General features: G+C 42.3%; 1 protein-coding gene and 1 pseudogene across 3 annotated transcripts in view; one reads left to right on the forward strand and one right to left on the reverse strand.

Annotated features, from left to right (window-relative positions):
- AHCYL2 (adenosylhomocysteinase like 2) overlaps positions 1–14446 on the reverse strand; it is a 165237-nt gene extending 150791 nt beyond the window's left edge. For 2 of the 3 annotated variants that reach the window (XM_025471612.3, XM_025471611.3), the window contains exon 1: positions 14014–14443. In XM_025471612.3, coding sequence (XP_025327397.1) covers positions 14014–14376 — 363 coding nt within the window. In that variant the 5' untranslated portion in view covers positions 14377–14443. Of the gene's footprint in view, positions 1–14013 lie in introns of all 3 variants that reach the window. The other variant, XM_049093367.1, reaches the window with a different exon arrangement.
- Positions 5139–7914, forward strand: LOC112675075 (60S ribosomal protein L12-like; annotated as a pseudogene).
- Positions 14447–17396: the final 2950 nt, after the last annotated feature.

The raw sequence follows: 17396 nt of genomic DNA on the forward strand, positions 1-17396 counted from the left end.
AACAGGTACTTCTCAAAAAATGCTGCCCAAGGGACTAAAAAAAATCTGGTTTTGTTGATACCAGTGATCTCTTTATCAACCAACAATCAATGTGCTATCCTTAAGCCAAAATCAGCAGAATTTAAAAATCTTTTAATTCACAAGTAAATTACTCCCCTGAATCATCCTTAAGTTTCATCACAGGTCTTGCACAAACCTATACTATGAGTGACCCAAGAGGTAAAAAGACCAAAATTACACCTCTTTCTAGTTTAGCATAATATTCCCTCTCTGCCCTACATTTTTCAGTCCTACACATCCACAAAGGACTCAGTATGAGTCCTCCACAAAGGAGCAGTATTTCTGGATTTTCCATTCCTGGGCAGATTTATGTGACTCAGAGAGCATCGAGGAGTGTGTTCATTAGTACCAAGGGGAACTGAACATGGAACCTCTGCTTAACTGGCAATCTAGAATGCAAGCTCCTGAGAGAAAATAAGAGGAGAATGACTTTTCCAACCAAGCATGATGAGTACATCAAACTGAAAATGATGCGCAGGAACAAGCAGCTCCAGAAACAGGAATTCAAATAAAACTGGATTTGTAACATTCACTGTTCTGCAGACCCAATGGTAATCCGTCTGTTTTTGCTTCATTTTCTGGCTCAGTTAAAAGTACCATAAAGAGGGATCCCTGGGTGGCGCAGCGGTCTGGCGCCTGCCTTTGGCCCAGGGCGTGATCCCGGAGATCCGGGATCGAATCCCACATCGGGCTCCCGGTGCATGGAGCCTGCTTCTCCCTCTGCCTGTGTCTCTGCCTCCCTCTCTCTCTCTCTCTAACTATCATAAATAAATAAAAAAATAAAAAAATAAAAAAAAAAGTACCATAAAGAGTATACTTGTCCCTTCTCCTCAAATATATGGAAAAAACTACTCAAGTCTTAGGAAAATTCTGAGTTTTTAACATTACTTTTTGGCTGTCAGTGTGTATGTATGTAATTCTGTTGGGGGATGGGATCCAGGGTGTATGTAGCCCTATGTGGGCTATCCCTGTGAGTACCTGTAGGGAATTCTCTATGGAGACACATGAGGTCTCTCTTTGGGTGCGAGTATGAGTCCATAGGTATAAAGGGTCCAAGGTGAGAGTTTTAAGGGGTTCTGTTTTATGTGAGGGATCTTTGTATGTCTGTCTTTGTGTATCTGTGCCTGTCTGTGGTTCTATGTCTCTACCAAGTATTTTATTACAGGTCTTTTAATAATAAGCTTTATTATACATTTCCACTCTTCCAAAAACTTCCTAAAATGATTTTCTTGCCTCTCTACTCTGAGGTTTCATAAAAGAAGCATGAATAAGACAACTGCTAGGCCAGTATTCCTCAACAATGAATAAAAAACTAAGGTTCTGGTGGGTATACACAAGTACACAACCAGAGTTGCCCAAGATTGTACATTCCTAACGAGCTCCCAGGAGATGCCAATGCTTCTGGTCACAGACCAGCTTGAGTAGCAAGGATCTAAAGGATTCCAAACTTAATAAACTGCCCCTAACTATACTTCCCATGTAGATTTTCCACAGTACCCTCTGACTGACATGTATATCAGATCTGCTTGAGTGTTCTACATCTGCCTATAAGCTGGAAGTTACCATTTTGTTTTATATACAAGTTTGCTTTGTATGAGCCAGTCCTAAGAGGTGAATGACTAAATGTACTAAAAATGTGAATTTCAGAACTTGTAAAGCTGGAACATGGAAATTTCATAAAGGTCCTGCTACACTGTGAAATCCCTTGGGTAGGCAACTATTTTTCCTAAGGTGATACACCTCAATTTCAGTACCGACCTCTCCAAACTGCAACAATTACTGCTTCCAGTATTGCTCATATCAAACCAGACTGTATTTATTTATTGTCATATCTGCATTCCCCACCCTCTCCTGGAGAACAAGAATATTTCACCAATTTAATAGTCCTACCACCTAGCAGTGTTTAGCACACAGTACATAAAAGGTTTTTGCACTAAAGAAGTCCACAATACATTAGAGGAGATTATTAAAGAAGTATCCAGAAATAGTAAATTGTTTCCTTATTTCTAGAATACAGTCCAGCAAAGGCCCTAAAAAGGAAATAGCATTAGACCATCTTTTCTCCCTTACAGAAACAATAGACATGAACGTAATAAAAATTCCTATTCCATTTCTGTCTCCCAAAGCAGAGTCACCCAACTTTCTGCCTTTCTCTCTCATGAATTAAATAAATAAAATCTTTTTTTTTAATAAATAAAATCTTTAAAAAAAATTTTCTACAATAGCAAGTACTTCTATGAATAACTCATTTTTTAAAAATTTTTATTTATTTATTCATGAGAGACACAGAGAAAAAGAGAGAGAGAGAGAGAGAGAGAGAGAGAGGCAGAGACACAGGCAGAGGGAGAAGCAGGCTCCATGCAGGGAGCCCGATGTGGGACTCGATCCAGGAACTCTAGGATCATGCCCTGGGGCAAAGTCAGATGCTTAACCACTGAACCACCCAGGCATCCTGAGGATGGCAATTTTAAGTGTCATTCTTGAATTAAATAGTCTTCAATCAAAAATTATATCTAGCTAAAAGAAATAAGAAACAGTGAAGAAGGACAGATTAAAGAAAAAGAAATAGAAAACAACCTGAAAAAGTAAAAATTAAATTTTATTTAGGGACAAATAGAGCTATCTTTTTTTTTTTTTTTAAGATTTTATTTATTCATGAGAGACAGAGAGAGAGAGGCAGAAACACAGGCAGAGGGAGAAGCAGGCTCCATGCAGGGAGCCTGACATGGGACTCGATCCCGGGTCTCCAGGATCCCACCCTGGGCTGAAGGCGGCACCAAACCACTGAGCCACCTGGGCTTCCCGATATAGAGCTACCTTATATCATAAATAGTCCGTACCTCACATTATGAACAAAAATGAATTCCAGTCCATTCCAAATGGACTGAGGAAGCAAAATATAACAAACACAACCAAAAACAGCTGAAGAAATATAAAGGGGTGCCTGGGTGAGTCAGTCAGTTAAGCAGCTGCCTTCAGCTTGGGTTGTGATCTCAGGATCCTAGGATTGAGCCCCGCCATCAGGCTCCCTGCTCGTTGGAGAGTCTGCTTCTCCCTTTCCCTTTGCCTCTCCCTCTGGCTTGTGCTCTCTCTTTCAAATAAATAAAAATCCTTAAAACATATATATATGTATATATATATATATATATTATTATTATTATACATAATAATTTGTTTATAAACCTGGGGGAGAAAAGGCCATTCTAAGACACAAAATGTTCAGGTCATGAAGGAAAACATTGCCCAATCTGACTACCTAAAAACTTTTATTTTATTTTATTTTTTTTTAATTTTTTTTTTAAATTTTATTTATTTATGATAGTCACATAGAGAGAGAGAGAGAGAGGCAGAGACACAGGCAGAGGGAGAAGCAGGCTCCATGCACCGGGAGCCCGATGTGGGATTCGATCCCGGGTCTCCAGGATCGCGCCCTGGGCCAAAGGCAGGCGCCAAACCGCTGCGCCACCCAGGGATCCCTACCTAAAAACTTTTAAAATCATAAAGTCACAAGTCAATAAAAAATAAAATAGAAAAATATTTGCAACATATACACAAAAAATTAACATCCAGAATAGTAAAGAATTCCTACAAGCTAACACAAAAAAACATAAGTCAGTAGGAGGGCATAGATCTTCATCTATTTTGTTCACTGCTGTATCCCTAGCACTTGGCACACAGTCGTCACTCAATAAATATTGTTAAGTAGGAAAAACACTAATAAAAACAGCAATAAATGATTTTCCTCATAAAGGACGTAAAAACATCTTGTGGTTGGTAAAGGTGTGGTGAAAAGGGTAGTTTTGTTTATAGTTAGTTAATGTGTAAAATGGTACTACATTTTTGATGGCAACATGTATTATGTATTAAGTTTAAAAAGTGAATATCTTTCAACTCCAGAATTCTGCTTTTAGGTTATCTATCCTAGAGAAACACTTATACATGCATGAACACACACACACACACACACACACACACACACACAAATATGCATACAGGTAGTTACTACAGCATTGTCTATAAAGTGCTGTAGAAAAAAATTAAATATGCATCAACAGAAGAATAATAAATAATAGTATGGACTTTGAAAATCAATTCAGTGTCAAAAAGACTTAAGATCTACACATATTGATATGGAAGGAGCTCCAAGTGAGAAAAAAAATCTGCAAATATATAGTATGGTTTTATTAATGTAGAAGTTATTATAAAACTACTAATTTCTCCATGTGCAAGTATGAATATAAAGTCAGGAAAAAAAAATAAAAAAGAAAGATAAATTGAGGGACGCCTGGGTGGCTCAGCGGTTGAGCCTTCAGCTCAAAAGCCTTGATCCCAAGTTGGGGGATCGGGTCTCACATCAGGCTCCCTGTGAGGAATCTGCTTCTCCCTCTGTCTATGTCTCTGCCTCTCTCTCTGTGTCTCTCATGAATAAATAAATAAAATCTTAAAAAAAAAAAAAAAATGATGGATGGCATAAGTCACCTGTGGGGTTGGGGGGGAAGAAGTCACCTGTAGAGAGGGCAATGACACTGGCTGAGGACCAAGGAAGGACTTCTGCTTTATTAAACTGAATTATTTTATAAGAAAATATTCAGGTATTTCTTAGGCAATTAAAAACAATTTTGGGGGGGCAGCCCGGGTGGCTCAGTGGTTTAGCGCCACCTTCAGCCCAAGGCCTGATCATGGAGTCCCAGGATCGAGTCCCACATCAGGGTCCCTGCATGGAGCCTGCTACTCCCTCTATCCCAGGATGCTTCTCCCTCTGAATAAATAAATAAATAAAATCTATAAATTTTTTATTTTTTTTAGGAGTGCCTGGGTGGTGCAGTCAGTTAAGCCTCCAACTCTTGATTTCGGTTTAGGCCCTGCTCTCAGGGTCATGGGATCAAGCCCAGCATTGGATTCTGGGCTCAGCAGGGAGTCTGCTGGAGATTCTCTCTCTCTCCTCCTCTGCCCTTCCTGCCACTTGTGCTCTCTCTAAATAAATAAATAAAATATTTTTTTTTTCAAGGAAAGAAATAATGTAAACACCATTTAACTGATACAAAGAAAACAAGAATATATTTTGAGGATTAGACAGAATATCCATTTTGGACATGTTAATTTTGAAGTCCAACTGCAAGTAAGTAGTTGGGTACACGTATAGGATTGGCATTTGGAAGAGTGGTCTTAGCTAAAGAAAAATCTGGGGAGTTGCTGGGATGTAGATGACACTTAAAGGCACAGGAATGGTGTGGATGACTTAGGGAGAGCACACAATGGAAACAGCAGACAGCTCAGGATCAAGGAGAAAGAGCCAACAAAAGAAACTGAGAAGGATAAGCCAGAAAAATAAGAGGAAAACTAGTGAAGAGCAGTGTCATGGAAGAAAGAGAGGGAAGTGTCTGGGTAAGAAGCTGTTGTCAAATGCTACCAAGGGGGTCTTGATGAGGGCTGAAAAAACAGACCACTGTGCTTCCCAAACTGATGGGACATTAGCAACGTTAGCAAGAGGATTTTGTTCTGGTCAGAGCATTAAGGTGGGAGTGGGTTAGAGTTTGTAGGAAGAAGAAATGTAAATAGTGTGTGTTGAAAACTCCTTTAAAGTTTAGCTGTTAAAGGGAGTGGAAAGACAGGACAGAAACAGAGAGGAGAGATATGGGGGTTAGAGGATAGGGTTTTCAAAATGGGAGCGATTACAAGTTGGGATACTATAGGAAAGGCTTTAGTAGAAAGAGGAAACAATCAAAGGAAGAAGTTCTTTTAAGAAGACAGGAGAATGTGATTAGAGCACCTATAGAGAGACAGGTCTCTGGTAGAATGAAGGATGTTTCCTCTATCTTAACAGGAGAGAAGGAGAAAAAGATGAGCCCCCGATGCAGGTATGTTTGTTGATTTGGTAAGTATAGAGATGAAGGAATTCCCTTTTGGTGGCTTCTGTTTTTATACTAAAATATAAGGCATATCACTGGTTCAAAAAGAACATATGAGAGATTAGAAATAGTATGAAACAATCATTTGCAGTGAGTAGGAAAGTGAACTTAGTAGAGAAATGTATAATATTGTTAGGCGATGCTAATTATGCACATAAGGTTGACAATTATGAATTCAGTGACATCATTCTGCCTGGTTTTCTGATTTTCTCTAGTAAATCTCAGTTCCATGGTTCAGCTCTCAGAGTGGAAAACTTGCTTCAGGGCCACAGAGCTAAAAAACAGCACCAAAATCATACACAGAATGGGGTTGGCAAAGATGTGTTTGCTAATGTTAAGGAGATGCTGGGGCTTGGGTTACACCATTATAGTTCTGAATACCAGGTGATACACTAACAGCTCCCCAACTGTTGCTCCTGTAACTTGATCTTGCTGCTTGAGGCTGATGCTACATGGGGATTTACTGAGAATGAAGGGGGAAGTTGTAGAGGACATGGTAAAAAAAAAAATGAGGGAACTGGATCAGCTGAGAGGATGAGGAGACTGGTAAAGTAACCAGCATTAGAAGATAATGGATAACTGGACGTCAGATAGTAAATGAGGTAAACAGAGATATGAGGCATGGTGGGTTAGGCCTTCTCTCTGAGGAGGGTAGATTCTGAAATCCAAAAGGTTGCAGAGTGGTCTTCACAGTAGCCTAGGTGCAGGAGCTTAAGCCGATTTTACGGGGACTGGCAGTGTGGCAAAGCCTCCCACTGTTGCTATGGACAGTGTTTCATCTCACTAACCCCAAAGGCATCACAGACTGGCAAAGCCTTGAGCAAGTTAATTATTCTCTTTGTGCCTATATTTTCTCATCTGTAAAATAAAAAGAATAATATTCATCTGATAAAGTCATTATGAGGATGAAATGAGATGAGATAACTGTCTGGCAGAGAGTCAGTGTTCAGTAAATGGCAGCCGTAAGTGAGGAGTTGTAACTGAAGCCAAGAGAAGAGTTTCAAAGAAAAGGTAGTCAACAGTACCAAAGCTGGTAGAGTGATCAAAAGGGTTCACATTGAGCACTGCAAGAGATAAAGAAGATGAAGTCAGTTTTAGCCTCAATATCCAGTATTCCTTTTTGCAGTATCCAGGCTTTAAAGGAAAACCCTGATTTATAGTCAGAGAAATTCCATCAGCTCTGTTTATAATAATAAAACAGGCTCTGAGCTTAGAAAAACCAGGTGCCCCAAATAAATACATTTCTACTGATAGAACCTTAAAGAAAAGAATAGGAAATCACTAGCTGCTTTTGGCTTTAGGTTCGGAGGAGGCAAAGGTGCAACTGTCTTCGGTCGTCCCAAATCCGGGTTCATCTGACACCAGCTGCCTCCACCATGCTGCCTAAGTTCGACCCCAACGAGATCGAAGTCATGTACCTGAGGTGCACCGGTGGTGAGGTCGGTGCCACGTCTGCCCTGGCCCCGAAGATCGGCTCACTGGGTCTGTCTCCAAAAAAGGTTAGTGATGACATCGCCAAGGCAACCGGTGATTGGAAGGGTCTAAGGATTACAGTGAAACTGACCATTCAGAACAGAGGAGCCCAGATTGAAGTGGTACCTTCTGCCTCTGCCCTGATTATCAAAGCCCTCAAAGAACCACCAAGAGACAGAAAGAAGCAGAAAAAACATTAAGCAAAAAAAAAAAAAAAAAAAACATTAAGCACAGTGGAAATATCACTTTTGATGAGATTGTCAATATTGCCCGACAGATGCGACACCGATCTTTAGCCAGAGAACTTTCTGGAACCATTAAAGAGATCCTGGGGACTGCCCAGTCTGTGGGCTGCAATGTTGATGGCCGTCACCCTCATGACATCATGGATGACATCAATGGTGGTGCAGTGGAATGCCCAGCGAGTTAACTACAAAGGAAAATATTTCAATAAAGGATCATTTGACAACCAGTGGAAAAAAAAAAAAGGAAATCACTAGCTATTATTAATGCTGTCCAAGTGTCCAGTGTCCAAGAAAAATGGCTAACTGAATTGTTGTAGAACACAGTTGGGGAAGAGGAGACTGAAAATCATACAAATCATGTGTCTTAATCAATAGTTTTATTTATGTATTTTTTTTTTAATTTTTATTTATTTACGATAGTCACAGAGAGAGAGAGAGAGAGAGAGAGAGGCAGAGACACAGGCAGAGGGAAAAGCAGGCTCCATGCACCGGGAGCCCAATGTGGGATTCGATCCCGGGTCTCCAGGATCGGCCCTGAGCCAAAGGCAGGCGCTAAACCGCTGCGCCACCCAGGGATCCCAATCAATAGTTTTAAACTCAGAACTGCAACAGAAGAAATTTCAATCTACCACTTTCTCCTCTGCTCTGCTCTGCTCTCACTCCAGGGCCAGAGGTCAGACTAAAAAAAGTTCCTACAAATTCCACAGAAACCTGATCAAGCTTACTTACCCTTTCTTTGGTAAATGGAATTTCAGCTCCTCTAATTGTGCATACCACCTGAACATGCTGGCTGGGTGATGGATCGGGGCAACTGTCAGGATTGTTCTCCCATCTACCTCAGTTATACTTCTCTCTCAATTATTTAAACAAAAGCTACCATGAGAGAAACTACATATTCTTTATAAACTCAACTCGACAAGGAGTCTGAATAAAGTTGTCAATAAATCTTTCCGCGCCACCCCCCCTTCACTGTAGGATAGAGAAACACTTTCTATAATAAAGAAACTCATTCTCCCTTCACAGATTATCCATTTCTTCCATTACTGGACAAGACATCAAATACACAACTGCAAATTCAGCTCTGAGCAACCTCCCAAAACACCTCCTAATGTTCACTCTTTCCCAGGCCCAAGGAGAATAGAATTCACAAATTATACTAATACAAAATAAGGGCTACTTTCTCAGAAAACTCATATATGTTCAATATATGGTAAGACTATTAAACAAACTCAATAAATAAAAAGAAGTTGCCGGTTAGTGAAATAACAAAAATATCTACAAAATATGTCCAAATTAAGTAAGATTTAAAAGGTTCAATCTGAGGGGCATCTGGGTGGTTCAGTGGTTGAGCATCTGCCTTTGGCTCAGGTCATAATCCTGGGGTCCTGGGATCGAGTTCCGTGTTGGGCTCCCCATGGAAGCCTACTTCTCCCTCTCTGCCTGTGTCTCTGCCTCTCTCTGTGTGTCTCTCATGAATAAATAAGTAAATCCTTTAAAAAAAAAAGTTCAATCTGAGCTTTGGAACAGAGAAATGAAACTTCAACTAAAAAGAGAGGCTCGGCTTTGGAGTCAAACAGATTATAGAGTTCTGTTAGCTTCATCACATTACTGAATGAATGTATAACCTTGAGGCAAATTCCTTAATCTCTTCAACTCTGTCTCCTCAATAAAACAAAGATAATACTACCTTATCTCTGAGAGCTTGTACAAGGATTAAATAAAACAGTATATTTAAGGCTCTAATACAGTGCCTGGTATGTAGTTGGAACACATAATAGTATGCTTCTCCTTATAATTTTCAAAAAGCTTAATTAGAGACTCATTCATTAAGAATGTGGGACTTAAAAAACTGGTAGCTGGACAGAAAGGAAGAGCATATTCTTATGTACTGAAGATTTATTTACAACTTTAAAAATAAGGATATATGGTCACCTGGGTGACTAAGCAGTTGAGCCTTCTGCTCAGGGAGTAATCCCGGGGTCCTGGGATCAAGTTCCCACATCGGGCTCCTTACAGGGAGCCTGCTTCTCTCTCTGCCTATGTCTGTCTCTTTCTCTGTTTCTCTCATGAATAAATAAAATCTTTTTGAAAAATAATAATGAAAAAACAAAAATAAGGATATATTTGAGGGAAAAAAGGATAAATTTATCAATAAATTATTATTTTTTTTTTAATTTTTATTTATTTATGATAGTCACAGAGAGAGCGAGAGAGAGAGAGGCAGAGACACAGGCAGAGGGAGAAGCAGGCTCCATGCACCGGGAGCCCGACGTGGGATTCGATCCCGGGTCTCCAGGATCGCGCCCTGGGCCAAAGGCAGGCGCTAAACCGCTGCGCCACGCAGGGATCCCCTATCAATAAATTATTAACATGAAAATGCATCATTGATCACAGAACACTTTTTTATATATAAGATACTCTTCTTCCTTATAATTTTACAATTTTTTGAGGTTCTACATTTGTACTTTTTTTTCCTGTCCTATTCCTAGAACCCTGACTTTGGCTTTGGAGCAACCTAAACCTTAGGCCAGACAGGAATGCCTTAGAGTTCACTAAGTATTCTTTGTTTTTAGGGTTTTTTAAAGATTTTATTTATTTATTTATTTATTTATTTATTTATTTATTTATTTATTTGAGACATACAGAGAGAGGCAGAGACACAGAGGGAGAAGCAGGCTCCTCACAGGGAGCCCCATGTCAAACTCAATCTCTGGACCTGGGATCTCGTCCCTAGCCAAAGGCAGACGCTCAACCGCTGAGCCACCCAGGTGTCTCGTTCACTAGGTATTCTGAAAGACTTCTGGGAGAAGACCAGAATCCAACATCTAAAAATTTAAAAAGAATCAGTGTGGTATAATAAAAAGGACATGGGCTTTGGAAACAGGCAAAGGTTTAAAACAGATTTGAGTCCTACCCCTACAACTTGCTAGATGTACAACATTGAGCAAGGCACTTTATCTCTCGAGGACCTCCTTGCTTTATCTGTAAAATGGAGATACTGTCACCTATATTTCCCTGTGTTGTCAGGATTAGAAAAATGCCTATAATAATTCCTGGAATATAAAAGGCCAATGAATGGTAAATCATATTTGGATCAATCTGCCAACTGCCTTACTGAACATTTTGTAAGGCTGTACTTTCCTAACTAGCAAAAGGAGTCATACTGTTCCCACATTCCCATGCGTATAACCAAAAGGTTCCATTTTAGTAATCTATAATTAACCAAATCAAGAGCTTAAAGAATTCAGGACAAGAAAGAACTAACATGGCTCAACTCATTCTCTGCTGACAGAAACAAATCCAGTGTAAAGTGGATACGTTTGCCAAAAAGAAAAAAAAAAAAAAAAAAAGACTGCTTGATCATGGTCATTACCAATCGTGATGTAGGCACACACAAGCTACAGCTCTTGGGCTTGCAGCCTTACCATCGAAAAGTTTTCATTTTCCTAAAATAAATACTCTCCTGCTTTGTTTTCCCTGCTGGGCTATGATACTCTTATTGCCCCATTTTTAAGAACACAAGGAAGAAATCCTCTCAACTATTAGTACTCCATTCACTTGGAATTTATCTTCCTATTCCACAAATCACTTCTTACAGAGATTTTTGGTTCATTGGGTTCACCTGACATGAGCTTATGAAGAAAAACATTAATACAAATATATGATAGCCACAATGACAGGACCTGATCCCCACAGCACCACAAGTTACATGATGGAGGCAGGAGCCAAAGATAAGATGTGACTAAGTAACCTGCGTACCTTATATTCATTCTTATTAACTACTGCACTTGGGAATTCTGGCTCTTATAGAAAGTTTATTTCCCTTGTGTGGCTAAGCAGAGTAATAAAACCAAGAAAACTGATGACAAATACATGAATAGAGTAAGGGAAACCATCAACAAAAAATGTGACAAGATAAGTAAGCTTGCAGGTGAGAGTTACAGAATAAAAGCAAGCAGTCACCAATTACATAGCCAAAGGTAGCTATTTCAAGTCCTGATACCCCCCGTCCCTCCCTACAGTAAAAGCAGAAGGGCATCGAGGTCGTAATGATTATTTACATAAACAATCTAAGAATCAAGAAAGACTCAACAAATCAAAATGTCACACTATCACACTTGGTGAGGTGACTTTCAACTTGCAGAAAGAACAGCAGTCCCCTGCACTTATTTTAATTCAGTCAATTCAATATTGAGAAAGTTAAAAAATCTGTCCCCAAAAAGGAGCTCAGCAATGTCTTTTAGTTGTGTCATACAGCTGTATCCTCGCCTGGAGGTTCATTTGCTTAACTTCCAGCAAAAGTTGTTTTTTGGTTGCAATTAACATTGTAAGACAAGCTCAGCCCTGTCTTCCATAGCCTTGAGGCTGCTGAGTAAATCTAGAATCATGGAACCTACATTTTGATGCTGGAAAAACAGGAAGAAGGTGGTTCAACAAGGAAAATGGTCAAAAAGCATGTCTAGATTTAGGAAAAACAGACTGATATGCTGGCCTGTGATTTTTCAACTTCTCTATAAAGAATCTATTGAGTTGGGCATGCCTTTCAGGGGAGATTATGAGGACATGCACTTAAAACATGATGGGAGGAGGAATAAAATAAAATCCTTAATAATAATAGCTATCATCCCCTAAGTCCCTAGTATATGTGCCAAGTTCAATGCTAAAGCCCTTTACAAATATTTCTAATCCTCAATCATATTAGTATTCTCATTTTATACAAGAGGAAATGAAAATTCAGGGAATTTAGAAATTACCCAAAAGCTAGTTAGTAAGCATACTAGTATTGAAACCCAGTCTGCCTGATTATAAACCAATACCCTAAAAGTAATTTGTTAAACGTCATTACCCTCAAGAGATCTCATCAAATTACAGATTTATACAAAAAGATCCCTAATCACACAAAAAAGATTTGGCCAAAGTTATAAAGCAACTCAACCATTCAGAAATGTTTCAGATTTCAGGACACATATCTAGGTACTATCAACCCGAGGACCTGGGCTGCCTCCTGTACTATAATTCCCTCCCAGAGGAGTTTCATACTGCATACAAAATGGACAGTATTCTAAAGCAATTTATAATTAAACAAATTCCTTCAGTCTTGCGTCTGACATCATCTATCCCCTACATCTAGGGAATTAGAATGAAAGGGTTATCTGCTTTCCACCTTAATCATGAGACTATTACAACAAAAGTTGGGCTGGATCCGGGGTTCCAACTCAGCAGAGTCTTACACAGGGAAACCATTGCAGGCTTCACATCACTTTACTGCTGTTCAGACAAAGCAATGAAAAATCATTCACAACATAAAAAACAAAAACCACAAATCACTGTGTTCATACTACGCCTTGGAAATTAGAGCCATAAATCCCTTTTTATATGACCCATATCTCTTTTTCAATAGTTGCCCCCCCCCCCTTTTTTTCCCCAGTGTGAGAGGAGAGAAACACCGCGGACGGCCACTGTAAGGGGAACACTGGAGTATCATACATCCAGGCTTCCTTCTCCGTGTTGAGACTACCTGCTCTTCAAAACTACGTCTGAAAGAAGCTGTCGGCTGAGACAGACAGCCTCGCAATGACTGCCTTTCCCCAGAGCAGAAGCACTTCTTCCTAACTAACACTTCCAGATCATAAAGGAACCAGTGAAACAATCATTCTCTTCACACACAGTCTAATAATCCTGGTGGCCAACTACTAGGCAGAAGAAAAGAGCGAAGAGACTCTCTCCATTACCCTTCCACATTCAGAGGAGATGCAAGGATACTGCAGTATCTGGAATGAAGGGCACGGCATCAGTACTGCTCTATGGAAGCGGCTGGCCACAGAAAGGCAGAAAGTCATCATCATCTGTACAGAAACCAGAGGACTGAGTATTTCAACGCGAGGTTAACTACTGCTTACTCGTCCTCCAAAAGGAAAGATGTTTCCACCCTCACTGCTGGGTGAACTCTCATAAGCGATAAGGATTTTCTAGACCATCGCGGGGTCTCTCCCTTAACAGTCTGGAATGTAACACGGGGAAGTGTGCTGGATGTGGGGGCGAACGGTAGTATGAGGCGCCTCTCCTCCCCAGCCTATTCCAAGTAGTAGCGAGAGCGCTACCTCCATGTTATTCATAGCGAAGTACGGCCGTGCCACCTGGAGTCTTCGCTCCCCAGCGCGGCGGGCAGGTGGGGGCATCTCTGAGAGAGTGGATTTGAAGGGGAAAGGGCTCTCCAGGCGAGTGCGACCGGGAGAGAGGGCGTGGAGGCTGGTGCTGCCCTGCCGCGAGGATCTGCGGGTCCCCCCCCCTCCCTCTCTCCGCCAGAGGCACGCCGGCCCCAATACCTTCTTGACTGTGCGCGGCGCCTCGGTGACGGTGCCGTCGGGGCTAACCAGGGCCTCGCCGCCGTCGCGGTGCCGCTGGTGCTGGTGATGAGGGTCGCTCCGCTTCATGGCCGACGCCTGAGGCACTTTCCCGGCGGCAGGGCTGAGAGCGGCGGCGGGCCCAGAGCCCGGGCCAGGGGCCGGGGGCCGCTCCGCGGCGGGAGCTGGAGCCTCAGGGTCCCCGCCGCCTGCCGGGGGGGCCATGGCGCTCACAGCCGCCGTGCTCAGTCCCAGTTGCGGCTCCGCCTCGGAGGGGCTCAGGTCCTTCAGCTCCACCTCAGGCACCTTCGCGGCAGCCGCTGCTGACACGACCTGCACCGACATCACCGCCTCCGCTGCAACCGCCGGCTCAGACTCCGGCTCCGGCTCCAGCTCGGCCCCGCCTCCCGCCTCCCTTCCCCTTCCCTCCCCCATTCCCCCACTCCTCCCCTCCATCGCCTCCGCTCCCACCCCCTTCCTCCTCCCGCCCGCCCGCCGGCGGCCAGCCAGCCCCGGCCTCTCCCGCCCCACCCCGCCCGGCCCCGCCCCGGCCTGGCCCGGCTCTACTCGCGCGCAAGGCGCCACGGAACCTGTAGTGCGCTTGCTCCGGGCAGCACGCGGCCAGAAGACTGTGGGACCTCAGCCCCCAACCTGCACAGCGAGCCGCCGGGGGCGGGGCCCGCGATGCCCCCTGGGAGTGGTAGTCCCCGCCACCCTGCCTCGGCTAGTGGGATTCTGTAAGAGATGGAGCTCTATCTAGCACCTGCGACTAACGGAAAGGAAAGGAGGGAGAGTCGGTGACCCGACGTAGCGGATGAAGAAGAACGTCTCCCGAGGAGTTGCAGCTTCTGGGAAGGGAAAGCCAGGAACCCTCGGGTGGGAACGGTGGGGGAGGAACGACTCTACCCTGACAGCGTGAATTTCCTCCGTCGGTGTGCGTCTGTAATCACGTGACCAGGCATTTAAAGGAAAAGCGGAGGCGTCACGTGAGAAGGCTGCCGGCCTAAGGCTTGAAGTAGTTTGCTATTTCCATTTTTACGAAGTCGGGACCCCAACACTTTTACGAACCTTAGTGGCTATGTTTGTAGAAGGAATAAAAATAGGACTTTACCTGCTGTGGCAATTCCTGGAACGTTTAGAGTTTGGAATTTTAAAATCAGTCTAAAAAAGAAGTTAGGTATCACTAGTTGAAATTTCAAAACTAAGGAATAACACGTAGCCTTAAGCAAGGCCAAGTCTTCTGACCTATTAATTGCACTCGGGAAATAATATGAAATTCGGATAAATACATAAGCAGAGAGGCATATTAACAAAAAACATGAACAATGACTTCCTAAGTGATTTTTCCGCAAGTTAAGAAATGAGACTTTTTAAACTTTCTTTGTAGTTTTATTTTTCTCAAGGGTTTAGATTGTTTATTGATGCCAAAGTAGGTTTTCCAGATAAAACTTCTGTGTTTTGTTTTATTTTAAGATTTTATTTATTTATTCATGGGAGACAGAGAAAGGCAGAGACACAGGCAGAGGGAGAAGCAGGCTCCATGCAGGGAGCCCGACGTGGGACTCGATCCCGTGGTTCCGGGATCACGCCCTGGGCTGAAGGCGGCGCTAAACCGCTGAGCCACCCAGGCGTCCCTGTGTTTTGTTTTAAAAGAGGCAAGCACAAAGACGTATAGCGTTTTATTTTTAGTAACAGAAAGGTTTTGAAACTACCCAAATGTCCAGCAATAGGGAAATGGTTATAGCCTTTAAAATTAAGTTTGCCAAGAATTTTTTTTAATGACGAAGAGAAATAAATGCATATAAGATATATGCTAAAAAGCCGAATACAAAATTTCACGTTCCGTAAGATTTTACTGTGCGTATAATATTTGAAAAAAAACACACTAAAATGCAATTGACTGGGCAGCCCTGGTGGCGCAGCGGTTTGGCGCCGCCTGCAGCCTGGGATGTGATCCTGGAGACCCTGGATCGAGTCCCGCATCGGGCTCCCTGCATGGAGCCTGCTTCTCCCTCTCCCTGTGTCTCTGCCTCTCTCCCTCTGTGTCTATGAATAAATAAATAAAAATCTTTAAAAAATAAAATAAAATGCAATTGACAGATTATGGTCTAGGTTAGATTGTTTCTTCTCTGTTCTCAGGGAAACTGAGGCAAAGGTGATCTTACAGTTTATGGTTGTTCAGAGTAAGCAAGAGCTCTGATAATCCCAGAAGACCTCTGGACATCTAATCTTTAGAGTAAATGTTCCCTGGCAAAGAGAGGGAGAAATTATCTGCCTTGATCTCCTATTTCCCTGTGCTACAGCTGTCTTGGGAAATCTGTTCATTTGTGGAGTTGTTTTACCCTGGATGGAGTCTTTTGTATCCTGGTCTCAATTTATGCCTAATACTATGTATGAGGCATGTGAGCGTTGCTATTTCCACAAAGCCCACAAGTCTACCAGAACCAAGAGCTTCTTAAGATTTCTTTTCACACTCTAGCTTTGAGAATTTCCTTCCTGTTATAAAGAACCAGCACAGAGCTTCATCCTCCAGCTGTCGGAGCAGAGATTAGCAGAGCTATAACTGATTTCTTTCTTCCCCCTAATACACAAGGGACCTGTGGTACAGCCACCTGGCATGTGTCGGAGTTCATAGACAGCAGCTGCCTACCTGGACTGCCACTAGTATTGATTACGATAGGGAAGAATTAATTCCTCAGTGGGATGTGGTTACAAAACCAAAGGAGTTGGAATGCTGAAAAGAAACTGATATTCACGGGATCCCTGGGTGGCGCAGTGGTTTGGCAACTGCCTTTGGCCCAGGGCGCGATCCTGGAGACCCGGGATCGAATCCCACGTCGGGCTCCCGGTGCATGGAGCCTGCTTCTCCCTCTGCCTATGTCTCTGCCTCTGTCTCTCTCTCTCTCTGACTATCATAAATAAATAAATAAATAAAAATTGAAGATGCAATTTATTTAAAAAAAAAAAAAAAAAAGAAACTGATATTCATCCTTTATTTATTCAGGCACCCTCCACTGGTTAGGACCAAACATCAGGGCACACTCCTCAACCATTGTCAGCTCCATCCTACGCACCTCCTACTTCTGCCATCTTTGTTACTGAGGGACACCAAGCACAGAAGAGGGAAATACTATGCTGGAAACAGGATGATTAAGCACAAGTATATGAAATAGTTTTTGTTTATGTTTCAAGGTTCAAAAGATACAAGAGTATTTTGGAAAAGTAAAGCATCTTCAGTTCCTCTCCCTGCATGCGACCGGTTAAGTTTCATCTCCATCATTCTGGAAATATTCTATGTATTAATGTGTATATTCTCCTTCTTACAAATAGTAGCCATGAGCCTTGGTTCTTTCACTCAACGATGG

This window comes from Canis lupus, chromosome 14 (genome assembly GCF_003254725.2).
Source record: "Canis lupus dingo isolate Sandy chromosome 14, ASM325472v2, whole genome shotgun sequence".
NCBI classification, from domain to species: domain Eukaryota; kingdom Metazoa; phylum Chordata; class Mammalia; order Carnivora; family Canidae; genus Canis; species Canis lupus.